Here is a 22,707-nt window from a genome sequence, read left to right on the forward strand (position 1 = left end):
TCAAAAAGAGATGCTAGCTGTACAAAATGCCCTAACCGCTTTCAAGGACCTCCTACATCCAGGACAACTCCTAATAAAGACGGACAACACCACAGTGATGTGGTACATAAACAAGCAAGGGGACACACACTCCTACCCCCTATGCAGACAAGCAGTGACCTTGTGGAACACAGCACTGACCTACCAAGTTCAACTACAAGCACAATTCCTGCCAGGAAAGAAAAACACACTGGCAGATGATCTAAGCAGAAACATCACAGATCCTCACGAGTGGAAACTAGATCCACAAGTATTCACAATGATAACTCAAAAATGGGGGAGCCTAGACATAGATCTGTTTGCTTCCCCCAAAACTACCAACTACGGAAATTCTACACAAGGACATACCACACACTAGCTTGGAAAGTGGACGCCCTCTCATTCAGTTGGAAAACATTGACAGTGTATGCCTTTCCTCCACTGCCTCTTCTGGCAAAGGTGCTGCTGAAAGCCAGATTAGAGAGGCCACAAATGATACTCATTGTTCCAGACTGGCCACGCCAACACTGGTATCCAATACTAAGGAACATGGCTCAAGGCCCACCATGGATTTTACCTACAATTCTTCACCTGCTCACTCAGCAAAACAATCAGATTCTACACAGCCAGCTCAAGACTTTAAATCTGGCTGCATGGCAAATTGCCTAAACAACCAGTCAACATTTCTCTCTAAAGCTGTGATGGACGTCATTCTGGAGGCCAGGAGGCCCAGCACCAGGAAAGTCTATTCAGACAAATGGAAAAGATTCTGTGCCTGGAACCAGGCTAAAGGCCAAAATCCCTTTGTCCCAAATATTCCTCAGGTTTTTCAATATTTAACTGAGATGTTGCACAAAGGGCTTTCCTTCTCTTCTATTAAAATCCACACCTTAGCTATTTCAGCTCAGTACAACATGGATCCTCCTATATTTTCACATCCATTACTAAGACTGTTCCTCAGAGGGGCTAAGAACATAAGACCACCCCGGAGAGCACCAACACCAACTTGGGATCTCAACTTTGTTTTGGAAAAGCTTACACTTCCACCCTTTGAACCAGCTTTCACAGCTGATCTACAGTTCCTATCATGGAAAACCGCCCTGCTGCTAGCAATAACTTCAGCACGAAGAGTCTCAGAACTACAGGCCCTAATGGCAGTGGAGCCTTTCATCATTTTTCATCAAGACAAGAGTCTCTTTGCGAACTAACCCTTCCCTGCCAAAGGTGGTATCCAGTGTGGCCCTAAACCAAACCATTCATTTGCCCATCTTTTATCCAATCCCCCAGAACAAAGGGGAAAGGCTCCTACACTCTTTGGACATTCACAGGCAATTACGTTACTACTTGGATAAAACTAAGGCTTTCAGAAAATCTGACCAGCTCTTTGTATCCTATGCTGCAGGATCTCAAGGAAAAGCTATCTCAAAACAGACCATTTCAAAATGGATAGGACATTGCATCCGTTTCTGCTACACACACCATGGGAAATCTGTGTCTGGTAACATCAGGCCCCATTCCACCAGGGCTACAGCAACATCAACAGCCTTCCTCAGAGGGGTACCAACCAAGGATATTTTGGAGGCTGCAACTTGGAGGTCAGTGCACACCTTCACCAAGCACTATCACTTACCTCTGTACTCTAAAACCAGAGCTGGCTTTGCCACTGCAGTTCTGCAGGGCCTACTAGCTTCTCCAAACCCTGTTTAGTTCCACCACCCATCCTTAGCTTTGGGATTCAACCCAAGTGTGATGACTGCAGCAGTGTAACATGATGAACATAGTACAGTTTTGTACCTACCATGAATGTAGATGTTCAAGTGTTCACACTGCTACAGTCCAGGTTACCCTCCCTCCATCCCCTCTGAACTAGCTGGACTTGTATATACCTTTCTATCCTATACAACTCATATATCCCAGGGGGCAGTAAAACCTGTCCCCTCAGAACAAACAGGCAAAGGCTTTTATTCCAGACTATTCTTTGTTCCCAGAAAAGAGGGCACTTGCCGCCCCATCCTGGATCTTTCCATTCTGAACACCTCCATGGTGGTCCCCAGCTTCAAAATGCTTACTTTGCAGCAGCTGCTACCTATGCTGACAAAAAAATGCCTGGCTAGTGACCTAGAGCAGGATCACAACACTTTCAGTACTCTGTGCTGCCCTTTGGCTTATCTACTGCATCCAGAGTATTCACCAAATGCTTAGCCCTGGCCATAGCATTTTGCAGACAGAGAAATAACAGATTTACCCTTACCTGGACGACTGCCTCATTCAAGCAGAGCGGAAAAGAAAAGCTGCTCCAGCACCTTCTCTTTGTCAAATCCCTCCTAACTTCCCTAGGGTTTATCATCAATGAGAAGAAATCAAAGCAAACTCCCATCAGGAAGATAATTTTTTTTGGGAGCTCTGCTAGACACAGCATCCCAAATGGCCTTCCTGTCCCCTGAAAAGCAGAGCTCCCTGCCTCTCTCCTTTACCCAATAGGCTTTCAGAAGTCACCTCACTGCAAGGAAGTTCCTGCAAGCCCTGGGGTACATGGCATCTTGCATCCTTCTAATCCCCCTGGCCAGGCTTCATATGAGGAAACTTCAGTGATATCTAAAGAACCTTTGGTGTCAGCACTCTCAGTCTCTAGAGACCTTTCTCCCTCTGATCCCATGTACAAGGGCCGAGATTCTCTGGTGGGCAGAGACCTGTGCCAAGAACAAGGGTCTTCCCTTCATTCTCCGCCCTAAAGGCCAGACCATCACCACCGACATCACAGACTTTGCTTGGGGCGCTCACCTAGCAGGCAGGTGCACCCAAGGTCTTTGAGATGCCCAGCACCTTCCCTTACACAACAATCAGAAACGAATGATGGCAGTACAAAAGGCTCTGACATCCTTCAAACTCCATCTCAGGCCAGGGGTTCTCCTTATAAAAACAGACAACACCACAGTAATGTGGTATATCAACAAACGGGGGGGGGGGCAATCTTACCCTCTGTACAGGCTAGCCATGAACCTCTGGCTGACAGCCGCCTCCATGGGTCTATACCTAGTTGCCTAATACCTACCAGGGGTCAACAACACTCTGACAGACCACCTTAGCAGAAACTTACTAGACCCCCACGAATGACAGCTCACAGGTAAATCTTTCTGCAAATCACTCAGGAGTGGCTGATTCCGGAGGTGGATCTCTTTGATTTGCACCTCAACCACCAGCTGCAAAAGTTGGGGGTATCAGCCCCTAGAGTGGAAGTTGGATGCCTTGACCTTCCCCTGGAACTCCCTCTTTGTGTACGCGTTCCCTTATCTGCCTCTTATTCCCAAGGTACTGATTAAAATAAGGGAGGAGAGACCAAAGGCCATCCTAGTTGCTCTAGATTGACCCAGACAACATTGGTACTCCTTACTGCACGGCCTGACTACAGCCCCCCCGAAGCAGCTTCCCCTGATCACAGACCTCTTGACCCAGGTGGGGGGAGGGGGAGACTCTGTCTTTCAGCATGGCTTACACTTTAAAAGCTAACAAGGAGTCCCTGTTAAGCAAGCAGGTCCTAGACATTATCACAGAGGCCAGAAGGCCAAGCACCAGAAAATCTTATGCAGGGAAATGGAAAAGATTCTGCTCCTGGAGCCAGAGGGGCCAGTATCTCACATCCTTCCATCCCTCTTATCTTGGATTACCTAGACAGGTTACTCAAAAGTGGTCTCTCCTAATCCATGCCTCAGCTATTTCAGCCCATTACGATTCAAACCTACCCCTCTTCTTTCATCCTTTGATTAAACAATTCCTCGGAGGGGCTTCTAATAGCAGACCTCCCAGAAGGCCTCCCACACCAGCCTGGGACCTGAATTATGTTTTAGAAAAACTAACCTTACCTTCTTTCGAACCTGCTGCTTCAACAGAGTTGAAATACCTCTCCTGGAAGACTGCCTTCCTTCTCGCTATCACCTCAGCCAGAAGGGTTTCAGAACTTCAGGTGCTCATGGCTGTTGAGCCCTTCATCATTTTCCATGCAAACAGGGTCTCTCTGAGGACTAACCCCTCCTTTATGCCCAAGGTGGTATCAGATGTGGCCCTAAACCAGGCCATACACCTACCCCCCTTCTTTCCCAACCCTCAAAACAAGGGGGAAAGAACTCTGCACTCACTAGACATGCACAGACAACTCTGATACTATCTGGAAAGTACTAACCCCTTCAGAAAAACAGACTAGCTGCTTGTCAGCTTTGCCCCAGGGGCAGAGGTGAAGCCCATTTCCAAGCAAACCATTTCCACATGGATATCGCACTGTATCCATTTATGCTACAGACTACATGGGAAACCCCCTCCTAAGTCTATTCATACCATTCCACTAGGGCAGCCTCCACTTCCACAGCCTTCCTCAGAGGAGTCCCCACCAGGGACATCTTGGAAGCTGCCACCTGGACCTCTGTCCATACCTTTACAGAGCATTACCACCTATCTCTTTTTTTCTAAGTCTACGGCAGGGTTTGCCTCTGCAGTTCTTCAGGGCTTACTGACCTATGCCTAGGGCTCTGACCTATCCTTCCACCCCTCTCCTCAGCTTTGGGAATCCTCCCACAAGTGATGTCTGCAACAGTGAAACATGAAGAACATAGTACAGTTGTGTACACTTACCACAAATGTAGATGTTCGAATGTATTCACTGTTTCAGTCCTGGTTTCCCTCCATCCCCCTTATATCCTCTTTCCCTAGGGGGACATACGCTTCCCACGGTGGCCTTTAGCCACCAGGACCACTTTACCTTATTTCTTTGTGCTTCTGATGGGTTAGGGCAGGAAGAACTGATGTAATGATGTCGGCTGCCTTGCTTTATAGCACTGATGACCTGACGTCAGACTACAGGCGACTGCAGCCGACACCGAAAAACATTGACTCTGGTATTTGGGTCGGCCGAGGGCTACCACAGCAGGGATAACCCACAGGTGATGACTGCAACAGTGAATACACTCGAACATCTACATTTATGGTAAGTGTACATGACTGTACTTTATATTTGATGATATTTCCTGAGGGAAGTTTGAGGGTGGGAGAGAGGGGTAAATTTGTAGCTGAATTTGTTGGCTAGTAGGTTTGCTGCATCTTCAGGCTCAGTATAGGTGGCTCCATTTACAGCGAGCTGTGCACACAATTGTGTATTGCCTTTGAGGCTGCGGACATAGATAAAGAATGCTTTGTGGTTGTCCTTGGCCTGGGAGGCCAAATTTTCCTCAAATTTGGCTTTGCTAGACTTTTAATTGTCCTCTGCATTGTTTGTTTAGTTTGTTGAGAGTGGTTTTATCATTATGGGTGCTGCATCTCCTAATTTTTGCAATGACTTTCTTCCTTCTGTTATATGATATTGATGTGATTCCACCAGGGTAGCTTGTTTTCTTTTTTTTTTTTGAGTTAGTTCTGTACTTCTGCCTGGTGGGTACACCTGCCTCTGTGCAGCTATTAACATGCTTGTATAGGGTTTCTGTGAACAGTTTTGCATAGGCAGCCGTGTTCTTCGAGTTTGAGGGTTTTGTTTATGAGGGTTTGAAGTTTTGCCAGATTATCACTTAATAGTAGGAAGTTAGTGTTGGAGTAGTTCCTGAATATTCCAGGATTAGCTGGGGTTCCTGGTTTTATTTTTACTTCAAAGGAGATCATTTTATGGTCTGACCTTACCAGGGAAGACATTATAGTAGAGGTTGTGCAGCAATCTCCCATATTAGTGAGGACCAGATCCAGTATGGTTGGATCCCTGGTTGGTGTATTGACAATCAGGTCCCGGGGAGTTTGTTTACAAAGTCCAAGAATCTCTGTCCCTGCATGTTTGATGTTGTATATGTTTCCCAGTTAATAGTGGGGTAATTAAAGTTGTTCATGAATATGGTATTGGGTTGGATGGTGAGTTGTTTCCAGTAAGTTTAAACACATTGCATGGGTTTCCGGGGTCATAGAGGGGGACCTGTAACTTGCGAGGAAGTGGTAATGGATTTTGCCTCTGGTGATTTGATTTAGGTAATTTTCTATGGTTGTGCTAGCTATCAGAATGATGGGAACTATCCTCGCTTTGCTGAATGTAATACATTGATGTTCTTGCCAAGGGACCTAGCTTGTATTTTGCACACAGTCTGAATTGTTTTTTACAGTTGCAAAAAGAATGTGCAGTAATTGAAGATGTGTAGTATTCTGTCACAAAGATAAGAATAGCCTTTGTTTCATGGTTTAAAAGAAGGACTGTTCTATAGCAGGAACCTCCATTTCCACTAAGTTTGCATGTTACTGTATTTAGCTGGCTTATGAAACTCAAATGAAGGTCAAGCCAGAAACTAAGGCATTAGAAGTGATTGACAGCAAGCAGCACCACCGTAAAGAGGACACAGCCAGTGAAAGAAGTGCTTGACAAAGATCCTACAGATTTTTGATTTTTTAAAGAGATAAAGCACAGTTTAGTTATGATAATGCGAGTTGAAAAGATGTAGCTAATAGCAGATGCATTATCTGAGGTCCAAGCATCTGTATGATCAACTTAGAAACATGCTAGGGTGAGAAGAGAAATACAGAAAGTGTTTATATATGTTACAAATAAAAGTGGCCCTAACCAAATCCTTCAGGTATGTCCAGAATGACTTTTTCAGGATAACAAAAGGGTTGCTTTTACTCATACTTGAAAGGAACAATCACTTAGATAATACCTGATCCACTTGAGAGAGGTACTGGAGACATTATTTTATAATTCAGTCAGCTGTTTATAATGCTGGGCTGAGAGAAAGGCCTTGGTTAAACCAATGAAAGCAGCTTTAGTTATTTTGTCATGTCCATGTTATGGAGGACATGGCTAGTTACATAGAAGATGTTTGTAGGTGTAATCTGTACTTTCCTAAACCCATACTGTTAATTGCTGAGTTGTCCAAAGGACCAAAAAATGATGTGGTATCCATTGATAGGTATAAATAAGAGCAAAATGTCTTCCTGAGGAACTAAAGCTATTGCACACAAACTAATTTCCAATTTTCCACTCAAAAAAATAAAGTAATTAACTGTAGTTAAGCACTTTCATCCATGCATTTAACAGAAGTCATTAGAATTAAGTTACACATCCATTTATACACATTATATACAATTAGTATTTGATCATGTGAACTTTCCAACAGCCTGTCAGAATTCAGCCTTCCGAGTTTGACAAAAGTTGTGTAGATTTTGTTCGTCCTTAAGAAAACTACTGACTGGAATAACCAGGAAAATATTGTTGTTGTGTCTTTCGGCTTATCCCGGTTAGGGGTCGCCACAGCGGAACTCCGGTCTGCTAATGTTTGCTAGTGGATTTTTACGTGCCAAGTTACCAGCCCTGATGCACAACCTTTAACGAAGGCACTCCTATTCATGCATGCCTCCACACAGAAGACGCTGTAGCTGAGAATCGAACGGGACAACGTCTTGCTGTGAGGCGACAACGCTACCGCAGAACCACTACCACGGATTATAACCAGGAAAATATTAAAAAGTGTAAAACCAATGTATTTGGTTACTTTAAAACATTCTATAATTTTATTCTAAAATAGTATTTTGTATAATTATGTTTTGTAATTATCATATTCTAAAACAATAAATCATGAATATCATAGTTTTGCAGCACTCGTCTTTAAAACACTGTTCATAGAAGCATTTTCATTCAGCTCATGATGTTTTATGGTGTTCAGCCTTAATTGCCATAACAGTTCTTTATATGCCAACATATATACTGGACTAATAACCACTAGGGTCTTTATAAGGCTAGCTGTGCAACTCAATATAATTGTATGTCTATGTAACATGGATGTTTGTTTGGAGGGGTATGTGGTTAGGAGGTTGCCAAAGGTTTAGTGGTAGGTATGTTGGTTACGGAATATTTACTGTCAGCCTCTATCATAGACATGGGGGCCAGACGGTGGGGGGGGGGGGGGGGTCTGTCTTCTATTTCCCATCCAGTGGTCAAAATGCTTCAGTTGAAAAGGGCTATTGATGGACTCTACTTCACATGGATTTGAAGCCTATTCCACAGCATGGGAATCTTTTGAGAGACATATCTCTTTCAACAGCATGTTCTGTTTATGTCACAAGCAAAGCTTAAATCCTTGGATCTAGTGTTTCTGGTGCTATTCGTATTGCAGATGTGCAAAAGGTCCATCAGGTCTGGATCTGAGAATGTATCATCTCCCAGCTGCCACCACTCAAACTGGGTTGTACTTTCCAACCATGAAACTGTGAAACACTTACACTTTTGTGCATGTTTAGCTAGTGTGTTGCTGGAGTCATTATTCCCAATTTTCGTAATAATTTTCATATATTCTAGTACAAAAGCGTCTCTGAAACATAGTATGCAGTGCATGAGAGGCATGTCACGAGGTACACAACCCCTTTTGTGTTCCATTTCAAGGATGTATCACCAGAAATGACATTGTCATAATTCTCAACAAAACACTTACCTTTATTGCTGAATTTGCACTGATTACATCCACAGTTTATTTGCCCTTTTGTTTTATTAATGTTACTGCTTTATTCTGTTGAAACGTGCCTTTCTGTTTTTTTTCTTTTATGTTGTGATGTTGCTTGTGTACAAACATTTGTCATTCCCCTAATTTTATCAGATTATTAGTGTGAGAAAATATCTTCAATTTTCTTATTATAATCAACATAAAAAAACTTGCCCAAGTTGTTTCTATACACTTGTTAAAACACTTTGTTTTTGTCCAGTGTATAGAGCAGACTTGGTGTGTTTTATTGTTGGTTACTAGTCGTTTCTAATGTGCTGCCTTACCTTTGCTGGTTGTGTTTGTGTTTTTGGTGGTTAATTTTTTATTATATCTTTAATTCTTTTACAGTCCATGGAATGAGATAAAACCAAACTTCTATTAAAATAATTTGAATTTCTACCAGAACTGTTATTCACATTCAAACCAACATCCAGATTTGTTCCCAATATTGGATACAATTTTGTGTTACTTCCTGTTAAGACATATTTAGTTATTTTCTCACTTATTTCATCAAGATAATCTCATTGTTTGAACATAGGTTTTTGAAGGTGGTGACAGTAGGGAAATCTGGTGGTTGGAAGAAAGTTGTGGATCTTTGTTTTGGATAACAGCTACAGATTCCCAATATCAGGAGATAATTTTAGATGCCAGTGATAAGTTAATTGTGTGAATTAGAAATATTGCTATAAATGTCAGGGTGGGAGACCATCAAATCTGACAGTTGGTTTAGCCATCTGAAAATTGATTAATGGGATAAAGTCTTTGAGATGAGACTCTCATTCAGAATTTGTGCCAAGAGGGGTAGAAAAGTGATTATTGAAAGGGAGCTGTAAATCAATGTAGCCTGTGTGCGCTGTGTCTTTAAGGATGTGTGCGAGGCTGTGCATGCACATGTATGTTCCAGACACGTGCAATCCCTACTGCCATTTTGAAGCAGCAGCCAGTGTATAAGCATGTATGATCACAACAGTTAGTTTGTATACAAGTTTTATGTTTTATATTTATACTTTATAAGTTGGCCCCAAAGTGAAGGAAACACTGTCCAACAGTGAGCAAGATAAAAAGACCTTACCTGCCATTGAATCTGTTTTTCTACCCCTCAGAAATCCTTCTCTCAGAATCAATGAGGTAGTAAGAAAATGGTTTTGCAAGTCCAAAGGGCCATTCCAAGACTCACAAGGAGACAGCTCTTCCCAGGGCAGATGGGGGAACTCTAATGGAAGATGCTGCCTTTGCGGCAGAGGTGGCCTGCAAAATCAGGTTTCAGGGATACCGACTTGTATAAACCCTACTAGCACTCCTGAAAGGTTCCTCAGCTGCTGTATCTGGAGGCAGTTGGGGGGGAGGGGTACATATCTCTGCACCTAGAAGCCTGGGCATCCTTCAGAAGAGGTAATTGGGTGCAGAGGGTCATATCCAGATGTCACTTCATAACATTTTCCCAAATCCTTCATATCAAAATGAAAAAGATTCCCAATGTTCTACCTAGTCAAACGGAGGCAGCAACCTTAGAAATAGAAAAGCTGCTAGAAAAAGAGTCATTAAAAAAGTCCCCCAAGGCCAGTTAGGATCCGGAACCTACTCAAGATTCTTTTTGCCAAAAAAGACAGTGGACTTGAGACCCACACTGCATCTCGGAAAGCTAAACCAGTGCATGAAATATTCAAAGTTCTGGATGGTCGTAGGTCAGTCTGTTTTGCCCATGCTGCAAAAGGACAATTGGATGTGCTCAGTAGATCTTCAGGATGCATACTCTCACATCAAAGTGAACAGATGCTTCAGAAGATATCTACACTTCTGGCTGGGAGCCAGTCATTACTAGTTCAGAGCACTGCCTTTTGGTCTTACCACAGCCCCTGAGGTGTTCAGTGGTAGCAGTTCACCCGAGACTGCTGGGATTCCTGGTGCTTCTGTGTCTAAATGACCGACTCCTGAATGTTTCGACCAGGTGTCTACATCTACAAGCAAAAGACTGCTTTCTCGAGTTATGTCAACACTGGGGCATCTCAGTCAACTACAAGTCACAACTCACACCTACACAGAATCTGTAGTTCATACGTGCTGTAGACACAGGAAATCAGATAGCATCACTTCCTCCAGCAAGGGTACAAACCCTCACATCCCAAGTCATGGAAATGATCTCGCATTCTTCTCCTCCAGCATGACTAGTCTTGCAAGCCTTCGGCTCCTTGACAGCAGCAGCAGTAACTGGTTCCGTTAGCCAGATTTCACATGTGGATTCTGCAGTGGACTGTGTCACTACAGTGGTCTAGTCTTCAGAACCCTTGTACACTCCAGTCAGGATCATCCAAGTTTGCAAGGAATACCTTCACTGGTGGATCTGTTCAAACAAAGTATATTAGGGCCATCCATTTGTTCTCCCTCTACCAACAGCCACAGTGACCACTCGCACCTCCCAACTGGAGTGGCGAAGCATTTCTTGAGAAAGACAGCTCAAAGGATGAGGTCCCCAGAAGAGGCCAATTCGCACATCAATATCCTGGAAATGAGAGCAGTCTTTCTAGCAGTACAGACCTTTCAAGATGTTCTCCCCTCCGGAGTGATTGCAAATCAAATGGATAGTATGTCTGTAGTCTGATACATCAGCAAACTGGAGGGAACCAGATCTTAACAGCTATGTCTAGAGGCAATAAGAGTGTGGCAGTGGGTGATCTCTTCTGGCACTTTCTCATAGCAATACACATACTGGGAAAAGTCAGTGTTCTTACAGACAAACTAAGCAGGTCCACTCTGATGCCTCATGAGTGCTCTCTCAATGTCAAAGTGGTGGGAAATGATTTTTCATCAATGGGTCCAGCCATGCTGCAATCTTTTTGCTACTCCCCACAACAAGTGCAGCCGGTTCATCACCCTGATCCCTCCTTTGGGAAAGTCTCCAAGAGATGCTCTAGTCAATGACTGGCCCTCCAGTGTCCTCTGTGCTCATTTCTCATTACCTCCAATCCTCAAATTTCTACGGAAAACATTCCGGTTGAAGAACACAATTATCCTCATTGCACCTTTTTGGCCTTCTCAAGTTTGATTTCCCTTCCTGTGGCCTCATCTCCTGTATCTGCCTTGGATACTGGACCCAAGTCAAGACCTCCTCTTTCACCCAGTAAGACTGAAACATCTGGATATCAATGGCCTCAAGCTGACTACATGCTTTCTCCATTGCCTGTGATGGCCAGAAAGTCCAGGCTTTTTTCCTAGTCTGCCACATTCTATTATCTTCTCGAAAGGTTTCTACTAGGAAAATTTACAAAATTAAATGGAAGAGAGTTTCAGTCTGGGCCCTCCATAAAGACCTGGATCCTTTCTCTATCCCAGTTTCTGTGGTTCTTGAATTTCTGGCTTCCATTTCTAACAATGGGGCAAGTTATTCAGCTATTTTGCATTTTCATTCAGATGAAAATTACTTCTCTTTAGCTTCTTCAAAGTTGTGCAAAGCTTTTCTTACACCTTTCTACTCTGGCCTCCAGTCAAGGATCCTACTCTTCCATGGGATTTGACTGTTGTGCTACAAGCTGTGACTCGACCACCATTCGAACCATCATCAAAAATAGACCTTAAATACTTGCCCTGGAAAACAATTTTTTCTGGTTGCTATCACTTCAGCTAGATTAATATCTGAACTCCAGTCCCTTTCTTCCAGATTTCCCTATCTAAATTTTCATAAGGATAGTGTTTCCCTATGCACAAACCCATTTCTTTTTACCTAAGGTAGCTTCTGAATCTAACAGTCTACCTGTAGTCTTCCCAGAAATTTCCATCAAGGGTGAATAAATGTTACATTTTTTGGACAAGCACCGACAGCTTAGATTTGGTCTTCACAGAGCCAAAGATTTCATGAGGACTGACTGCTTATTTGTATCTTTTTCCAAGAACAAATTGGAAAAAGCAGTGTCTAAAGTGACTCAAGCTAAATGGTTGACTGACTGTATATCCTTGTTTACAAAGAAAGAGAGTTGTCTTTGCCTATTCCCCCAAACACATTCCACGAGGTCTATAGCTAGTTGAACTGCTTTTTGGTCTAGATTGTGTATAGATTACGTTTGTTCTACTGCCACTCGGTCCATACTTTTATTACTCATTACAAGTTAGATTTGCTTTCCAGGAATAGAGCAGCATTTGGCTTCACTGTAATCCAGAATATCCTTCCATGCTGACCACCCAAGGTTTATCTAGATGGAGACTCTGTCCCATCAGTTGAAGAATGAATGAAAATGACAATATCGGATGCAAAAGTTATGTACTCACCATAACAATGCAGCTGTGTTGGCCATTTTCATTCTTCCTCAACTTCCCATCCTTATCCCTCTTCCCTTTCTTTCTGGTGAGACCTAAGGGATGCCCTTTTAGGAACCTGTTTGAGCTCCAGCTGCTTTATCTATGCCTCTGTCCTCCTTTTTGTATCCGTTTATCTTCATGCATATGTTATTTGGGACAGCAAACTTGATCGGAGGTATACTAGGACGATGGGGCATTATAGGTAAAGTGAGGAGCTCAAGACTTGGATCTGTGACTCTGGTAAAAGCAGCCAAGCCCGATCCAAGACCCATCAGTTGAGGAAGAATGAAAATTGACAACACAGATGCATCTTTATGGTGAGGAGATAACTCTGGCTGTGTGAAAAAAATAATTTGAATGTCAGTATCTTAACTGTTTGTGTCCAACTTAGACTCTTCTACAGGCTACTTGTTTCAGCTCCTTGTTGTAGTGCATAGATGACTGTAAAGTTTCTATGTTGCTGTGAAGGACTGTATATAGGTAGCACAAGGCAATTAAATCTTTCTTACTAATGTTTGCCGCATGACCATTCTTCTGAGAAACATTTTCTTCACTGTGAATTATTGCAGTCAGCTTCTCACCTAAAGTCACAAACCAGTTTTTTTAGCAGAAAGTTGGTGACCCACTTCCTTTTGTTGGATATATAATTACTTTATATATAAACATCAGTGAAACAGTGTTGCTCAAGCTCATGAACTTTCCTTCTGCGCCCCCGTTTGCTTGGTGTCAGCCCAAAGCACTTCACAATACAACCTCACACTGTTAAAACATAAAAACTGCAATAACACAATATCACCTTAAACATCCATGTCACAAGTCCACTTACACTCATTTCCCTTTTATCCATGTAATATGCCCAAACCTCCAGCTCACGGCACATCGACAAACACCACATCATGCCTCCACCATAACGTCCTGCATTTAGCCTCCAGTCACCAGCAAAATGTGCCTCCACCGCAATATGTTTTTCTCAATATACATGAAACATATGCCCTCCACACTATTTAGCCACAATCACACTCTTTGGCGTCACACACATTCTTTTTCATTCAACAATCACCACCACCATCACCACATTCAATTATCCGTCTCAATATTTTATTTTCATATGTTTTTTTATTTGGTTAAGTACACATGGCAGTTCATACTCACAATGACTTCCATTTATAATAGATTTCAAAGCGACCTCAATGCTTACACTACACACCACATGACAATGTAATGGTGATGTTTTTCACTCGTCCCATTTTCTTTCTGTGTTTTTCAATATTGCCGTTTGTTTTTTTCATCATCGTTGTTTGGGTTTTTATTATTCCTGTCATACATATTCATTGTTTTTATATTTTCAGATCATATATTATGGACAGATTAGAATGGCTATATGTTATTTTGAGATTTCATTACTATGTTTTTTTTGCATCATTAGATATAAAAATAGCTTTTTTTTAAAACAATTCAATGTATATAAATATTTTTATTTAATAATCAGAGCAATGATAAGATGATTTGGACTAAAAGATTTTCTGAACCCAGTTTGTATTAAAATACATAGATGAAGGATTTAAATAAAAATATTATGGATAAAGAGACTTATTAAAAAGATATAACAATACTGAAAAATATAACAAAAGTGACAAAATTATTTTCAAAAAAAAATAAAGGACTTAGAAATACACACTTAGTAAAAATAAAATACAAAGTACTAAATGTTCTAGCATAAAATATAAAACATTGGAAAATATAATGGAATATATATAAGGAGATTATAAATAAATGAAAAATATAAATGCAAAATTTTGATATAGAAAGGAAAATGGAGACACATGAGCATGAATAAAAAGTAATTCATAAAAAAGGAAAAATACAATGATTAGTCAAAGAAAAAAAAGATGTTGTATTCATATAGGAAAAAGAATATAGATTTTAAATAAATGTAAATGAAGTGAATTAAATGTTGAGAAAAATTTGTTGAACATTGTTAAAATATGAAATGTGCTAAGTGTCTGTTTGTGTATTTTTGATTGAATAAATAAATGATTAAGATAATTGGAAAAACAAAAGATGTAAAGGAAAATAAATGAAATATTAAGATTGTTGATAGAATAAATTGGAAATAACAGAGAATGTAAATAAGTAAATGTCTTGTTATGATAGGCTCGATTTATATATATATAAGTTGTGTGTGTTTTGAAATTACTAGTCCTATTTGATTAAATGGTTTTTGGCTATATTGCAATATGTACTTATGAGTATTACTGTGTGATTAATAAAAATTTGAAGGCATTGCTATGATTTAGAGAGAAGGATGTTGTAATATTGTATAAGCAAAGTTGTTTGAATATAATTACTTTAGTTATCTTATATTTTCTAATGAACTGGTGGAACATGTTAAGTTTTAATACTATGAAATGTTGCTTCTCCAGTGAATGTAAGGCCACATCTCACCAGGAAATGTATTTTTGTACAGAGTGAATACTCTCCCTAAGGAGCTATTGAGTTCAAAAAGATAATTTAAGAATTCATGAAAATTTGTCAAGGCAATTTTAGTGAGGTCTTTGAGGGTGGAATCTGTTGATCAACTAGGAGAGAAAGCTGTCAGCCCTGCAGGGAAGTTGGCTGAGCTAGGTGGTTCACATCAGTTTTGAAAGTCTACATTTATGTGTTAATTATGACACTGCACCATTTGCAGTTGGACTGATTTTTATATTGATAGTAGATGAAGAAGGCATTCAGTACTGCATTAAATGCCTTTTCTTACATTTTAGCAGTGAGCAGTTGATGGGTCTGAAAGTTATCTTTTAGATATGAATTTGAGGTAGGTGTTTTGTGTAATCCTGGTTTATGGACACCTTGTATGAAAAAGTTAAGGGAGTAAAAGTTTGGAAGTGTGACCGTTAGCATTGTAAAAAGCATTATATCACTCGTAATGAACTTTCATATGAAATACTGTGGACAGTTTTTGTTTAAACAATGCCTGTTGAAGACTGAGTCATTTTGGAATGTCGAGAGCTATGTGTATTAGAAATTGCAACAAAGTAATTATTATACATTTTATATTTTTCAGTACCATAACGGCATGGGGGAAAGATCATGAAAAGGATGCTTTTGAACACATTGTGATTCAGTTTCCATCTGTACCAGTATCTGTAGTTAGTGACAGCTATGATATTTACAATGCATGTGAAAATTTTTGGGGTGAAGACTTGAAACATTTGGTCGTAGCAAGAACTCCCAATGCTCCTCTCATCATTAGACCAGATTCAGGAGATCCCCTGGATACTGTTTTGAAGGTAAAGTGTTCTGTACCTCAACACAATTTTTATAGTATAGCTCTCCTGTAACGAGCACATTTCTGAGGCATTTGTAGAGACTGAAATTATTTTTGTATATAATATATATATATGCTATCACTAATGAACATATTGTCAGTTTTTTAAAGTGACTCATGCAAATGCACACTCAGCATATGCATATATATAGGTATTATGCTATATTTGGGTTCATTTTTCACAACTTTTAGTCTAGTCAGTGGTCTAGAGTCCAATAATTATATATGCTGTCATTTCCTGCTTTAAACTGTTTATCCTTTTACCACCAGCCATTTTGAAGAGGACTCGAAGTGCTCACTGTTATTGACTGTTTTACTCCCATTGTATTAATCCTTGTAGCTTCAAACTGATTTGAGAGATTTTTGGAAAAATATCCAGGAGACTTTACTAATAAATTCCATCAGATTGTGATTGTAGCCTCTAAAAGAAAGGATCAAATGGATCTTCAGTAAAATAATTTGTATGATGAAACACAAAAAGAATAAAGGTATCAGTTTAGTACAGAAATGCATATTCTTTTTAGGTATAAATTCACAGTAACACAGTGTTTGATAGCTTTTATTCCTGTTAATCTGCAGATAAGTTTGTAGGTAAATACTGTGCTAGCTGCCCTTGTGGGACATTTTAAGCCTAGCCATCTGATGCTTGAATTAATCTATCCCTTTTGGTGTTAAATTGCCCTTACCCATCCCATAATTGATAACTATATATTATCTCTAGTGATAACTGGGATCATACCATAGATAATTTGAGGGGACCCATGCATGGGATAATGCATGTAGGAGTTGCCTCTGTCCATTTGTGATACAGGGTGCAGTCCTGGAGTAAATTTTCTAATATCCATCCATCCAGAGATCCAAATTGCTGTTGAATCTGGACAGGGATGAGCTTTGTTTTACATGGATGGGGATTCTGTTACAGAGCAGTTGTATCCTGTGCAAGATGCATCTCTCTTAATCATTATGTTGATATTACAAGCCAATCTGGTGGTTCCCTGCCATAAACAAACTCTACAACAGAAGTAGGAAACTGATGTGGAATAAGGTGAAGTCCCAAGACTGGAAAAACTCACTTATCAGCCTCAACAAAAAGTTGATATCCCTCATCAAATCATCTAAAGCTAGCTATGAAAACAGAATTGCAGCAGATAGTAAAGACAACCACAAGGCCTTCTATAGCTATGTAAAGAATCTCCATGGCAATACCCAGATTTGCTCTGAGCAATTGCACAATGGTACCTCCTATACCGAACCAACAGATATTGGCAATATACTCACCGACAGATTCAGTGCCAACTTTACCCCCCCCCAAAGGACCTATCACAATACCTGTAGATTGCCAGATATCCAGTATTGACTGCTGCACAGGTTAAAACACTGTTCAAGACCAAGAGTACAGCTTCCATGAGACCTGACAGTATCCCTGGCTGTGTTCTACATGAATTACAGAGTGAACTGGCACCTCACCTGTGTGCCCTGTTCAGTCACAGCCTCACCTCAGGCTTTGTCCTTACCAAATGCTGCACTGCTGCAGTCATCCCTCTCCACAAAGGAGGATCGACTACAGACCCTGGGAACTATCGTCCCATTAGTCTGACGAGTCTGATATGCAAAGCTATGGAACACATCATCATGGACCTAATAAACAACGATATAGGGAATCTCCAAACTCTGGATCCCACACAGTTTGGTTTTGTGAAGGGTAGATCATGCCTGCTCAACTTGGTCGACTTCGAGTCAGTCACCAGATCTGTGGATGAAGGCAAGGTGGTTCATACAGCCTACCTTGATCTGGCCAAGGCGTTTGATACCATTCCCCATTCAGGGATCATAGAAAAACTCACTAAGCTAGGCATCAATCCCTATATCACTAGGTGGGTTGCAAACTGGCTCACAGATAGAACCCACAGTGTGAAAGTAGCAGACTCCAAGTTATACTGCCAAACAGTCACAAGTGGAGTCCCACAGGGTTCAGTCCTGGGTCCTCTATTGTTTGATATCTAATTCTCTGAAGTCCAGGCCAACACAAAGGGCCTCTGGTTGACAAAGTACGCAGACAATTGCAAGTTGGGAGCTGCTATTAACTCCCCAAGTGATGTTGACATCGTACAGAAAGGCCTCACTGAGACCAACAACTGGTGTCATAACCGTAGCCTTAAACTCAGTGCCAAAAAATGTCATCATCGCCTTTATAAAAACCCGGTTCCCATGAACTACCACATTGATGGCAGTCCACTGAACATAGAAGGTGTTATAAGAGATCTGGGAACAAGGTTGACAGCAGCCTCTCTTTTGACCACCACATTGCCACTGTGGTCAGAAAGTCCTTCTATGTGGCACATCTCATTACTAAGGGTTTTGCATCCAGGAAGAAAGAGGTCATGGTCTCCTTCTACTCTTCCCTCATTAGGCCAGTCATCGAGTACAATGCCCCATTTGGCATGTACCTCACTTAGACACCTGCAACAACTGGAGAGGCCGCAAAAGTACCTCACATAGAGGATCCTAGGCGTTAAACACTTGTCCTATACGGACAGACTCAAAAAAAGTCCTACCATTCTCTGTCTCATATCGCCTAGTTGGAGGCGATCTCTGTTTAACATACAAAGCCATGTCTGATCCAGCTGTGTTAGAAATGCTACATCTAAAGAAATCCCAATCCCTCTGCAGCACATGCTCCAGTGACCTCAACCTCATTACCACAATCAAAAGAACGTGCTGGAGGTTCAGGTTCATAACCCAGAGACTGCCCTTGCTATGGAGTAGACTTTCCATACATGTCAAACAGAGCACCTCGCTGGCCCTGTTCAAGAGAAACCTTGATGAGTGGATGGGAAATAAAAATTCACCCCGGGGATCGCTCCAGTGGCTCTACTCGACAGAGGCACTGGGAACTGAGGTCGGGTGGCACAATGTCAGGGTAATCCTATGTACTAGGCTTGTAAAGGCTCCAGGGCCATTAGCCTAGTACACACCTATGAACCTATGAACAGAAGAGGTTTAGATCCCTAGGCTGAGAATTGTTGATGCCGTTTGCCTTGCAGATGTGCAATAAGTCCATCAATGTTGGGGTCAGAGGATGCAGTGTATACCAGACACACGTCACCTCTTAGTCTGTAGGATGCAGAGTACAGTGACAAGACTTTGAGTCAGCCCATGAAGGACGTTTTGTTTAGGTCTTCTGTCCTTTTAGTTGTGGATGCTCCTTTCATCATATGTGTCTGGACAGATGCATGCCAAAGGCAGCATTATACTCAACTATTAATCTAAAGAGGGCGGGGTAAAGGAGGACAGTGACATCTGTAGATCTAGACACAGTTCCTGTGCAGTACAGAAGAACTGTCTTATGACAGCGAACACATGTTGGTTGAAAATTAGGTCACTGTCCACATAAATTGCCAAATCCTAAGCAACTGGGTCAACTCTTAGGGGCATATTGTCAGTGTGGAAGCTCTCAGATGCACATGATTCCCAAAAGGATGCAGTAAGCATGTTTGGTGTTTAGTTTCAATCCATGATTTTGGCACCAGTTATTTGTTTAGGACAAACCTTCCTGCAGGATGGCAAAGTCATTTGTGGATTCGGTGACTGCTTCTAGTTTGCAGTTATCTGCCAATTTAGTCAACCCAGAGCCCTTTGGTATTGGCTTTAAATTCAGAGAAGTAGATGCCAAACAGGAGGGGTTCCGGCAATAAACCCTGTGGGACTCTTGTGACAGGTCTCTTTGTGGGGGTAGCATCCCTTATTTTGATCTCTTGCATCATGTGTGAGCCAGTTGACAATGCAGCAGGTGATGCAGGGGGGTTTATTCACAGTTTATTGAGTTTTTCTACAATGCCTGAGTGAAGGATTATGTCCAACGCTTTTGCAATTTTTTTTTTTATTTTAAACACATTATTTTACCAAAGTGCAGCTTTGTCAAATTTCAGAGGGTTGTTTTTGCTTAAATTTGACCCTACATATAAATGTCATTATCATTCCATTACTTAATGATATTCTTGTACAGTTTTCAGTGCAAGGCAAATAGACAGCATAATGTCAAATATGTCCATTGTCAAAACAAGGTGATATGGATATTTTGTTGTAATTAAAAAAAAACTTAGTACCTATCATTTTAAGTGTTTTTTAGTTCTGATTTCATAAAAAAATAATTTTTGTTTATTTGTTTACCGGGAAATCTGACTTGGAATGAGCCAATTTTCAGTAAAGGCCTGGGGAGAAATGCTCCAGACTCATGTCTTTGTAACATGGGAGGAAACCAGAGCACTTGGAGAAAACACACACAAACGCAGGGAGGACATGCAGACTCTGCACAGAAGACACCCCAGCTGAGAATTGAACCGGAGGACCTCTTGCTATGAGGTGACAACGCAAACCACTGCACAGCTGTGCCATCCAGCATACGAATATGATTAAGAGATATATTAATAATAATAATGATACACTTGTGTTAATCATATAGATCCACTGGACATACAGACCCTTTTCAGGGACAACCTGAGAGCAATTTCTGGTATGTGACTTGCCAGTCTGAAAAATATCAAATATGCATATTTGCCATACCCAGCACCATTGACATAGAGGGGTAAGGATCTGACTATAGCCTAGGCGATGTGAATTTGATTTGCAGATCTGGGACTTAGTGATGATGTGTCCATGTTGGGGGGGGGGTCAGAGCCGAGACGCAAGCCACTGTCCCTTGAAGGCGCAGCCATGATGCAAAGAGAACTCTGAGATGGGCTTCTGTCTCACCATGTCACTGTTTGGTAGTAGCCTTCAACTGCAAGTGTTCTCGGGTGTGCAGTCAAGGGGAAAGTCAATCAAGGGGAAAGATGTAGTGGGTCCCTACAGTGATGTGTGTAGCTTCTTCTCCTTCCACGGGGTGAGATTTGGACTGTAGATGCATTCATTTGCCAGGTTGCAGGAAAAGGCAAAAGCAGTCCTCATAGGTGCATATATAATGGCTCGTCCTGTGGCTGTGACCCCATACATTATTGGGGTATAGTTATTCATTCCAAGGAATAAATGGACTGAGTCTGCTTGGGAATGGCTGAGTGGTCATCGAATATTGGGGTAAAAATGACCTATGGGAAAAAATGTTTTCTGTGAACCATGTGGCAGACAACTGACTACTCAGATGTCTATGTAGCACTCCTGAGCTACCTAGCAGTGTAAGACTATATCTCCTGAAACCATACAAATGTTTTAACAAATTTCTTATAAATATATGCCATGACCCTCAGTTGCAGAATGCACTTATTTGGTATTTAAGGAAACTTCCCCAGCTATATCTTTATATGTAGTATGCATTGTTACATAATCTAAACTCAGGGTGTGGGGTGCACACACACATCCAGTGATATAAACTTCCTTCTTCATTGATAATATCTACTTTTTACTTTGAACATTTGCTACACTTCTTACCCTGAAAAGAAGTCCTATACTAACCTCTAATGGAAGTTTGTAAATCCCTGCATACAAAATAAAATGGGCACTTGCACCTAAAATGCTACTCCCCTGTACTATACCTTATATATGTGACTGTGGTGAGGGCACCTTAGCTAACAACGTACATATGTCTCTTATCTGTCAATCGTGCTTCTTTTTCTTGCTGTACCCATCCTATAGCTGTGGCTGATAGTATAATATACTGTGTTGGTGTGTTGGTGTAATGTATCTGCAGATAATGATGCGAGTTACACCTGCACTGTTGGCCTTATGTTTCCAGTGTCATAGCTGTGACATTGGCCTGCATGGAAGTGTTACCCAGCAGAAATCTGTGGCCACTGCTGCATTTTAATTGTACCAACCAGGTTATGATTAAAATTTTGTGTGTGAGTAATATCTTCATATTAAAATTGCTATAATTTATGAAGTCTTGAACAAGGCTGTCTAATGTAATGCAGTGACACTGCTGGAGAGTTAAACGGGCAGCAAGCAAAACCCACACATCAGAACACACTGGTCCAAAACCTGGATAGAGAGGAATGCAGTCATACAGCTGGAGTTTCCAGACCTCGGGGTCAGTTTTCGTGGGACATTTACTCAGTTACAGCTACTATGGTCATGTAGCTTATGGCATAGCTGTAATCAGGGCTTCAGTATAGTATGTATTCATCAGACAAATATGACAGGTTCACCAATTATACCATACCCTGCTGCAGCTTATATCACATTTCTAAAGTGCAGAATCTCAGATTAAATTTTTAGGTCTATATTAGATGAGCGACTGTTCCGATGTTCGAATCATAGATGGTCGCCATCATATGATTGAACATTGGAAAGGTCGGAGGTGAAAGTCAATGGCTTTTCACACACAGAATGAGAAATTTTCCCTTTCTGCACTGAAGTGTGTTCTTGTAGTTGGTATATTTAAGTAGGGGGGGCTTGCTTCCCTGCACAGAGCAGTCAGGTAAGTTTTATTTTATTATAAAGTCGATGTTACGAACTTCACTCTTGTGACACTTGAAATTTTGAAACTTCGATTATATAATGTAGACCTGAAGTTTTCTGGAACTGTTCTGTTTAATAAGGGTAATAGTGGAAAATGGAAAAACTTAACCACTTTAGCCTCAGTGACAA

The 22,707-nt window shown here is 41.2% G+C and overlaps 1 protein-coding gene across 1 annotated transcript in view; it reads left to right on the forward strand.

Moving 5' to 3' along the window:
• NAMPT (nicotinamide phosphoribosyltransferase) overlaps positions 1–22,707 on the forward strand; it is a gene marked incomplete in the record, with an annotated part of 586,193 nt that overhangs the window by 325,164 nt on the left and 238,322 nt on the right. The window contains 1 exon segment of the mRNA XM_044088535.1: positions 15,862–16,087. Coding sequence (XP_043944470.1) covers positions 15,862–16,087 — 226 coding nt within the window.

This window comes from Protopterus annectens, chromosome 11.part0 (assembly GCF_019279795.1).
Source record: "Protopterus annectens isolate FY-2018-M chromosome 11.part0, PAN1.0, whole genome shotgun sequence".
Classification (NCBI taxonomy): domain Eukaryota; kingdom Metazoa; phylum Chordata; order Ceratodontiformes; family Protopteridae; genus Protopterus; species Protopterus annectens.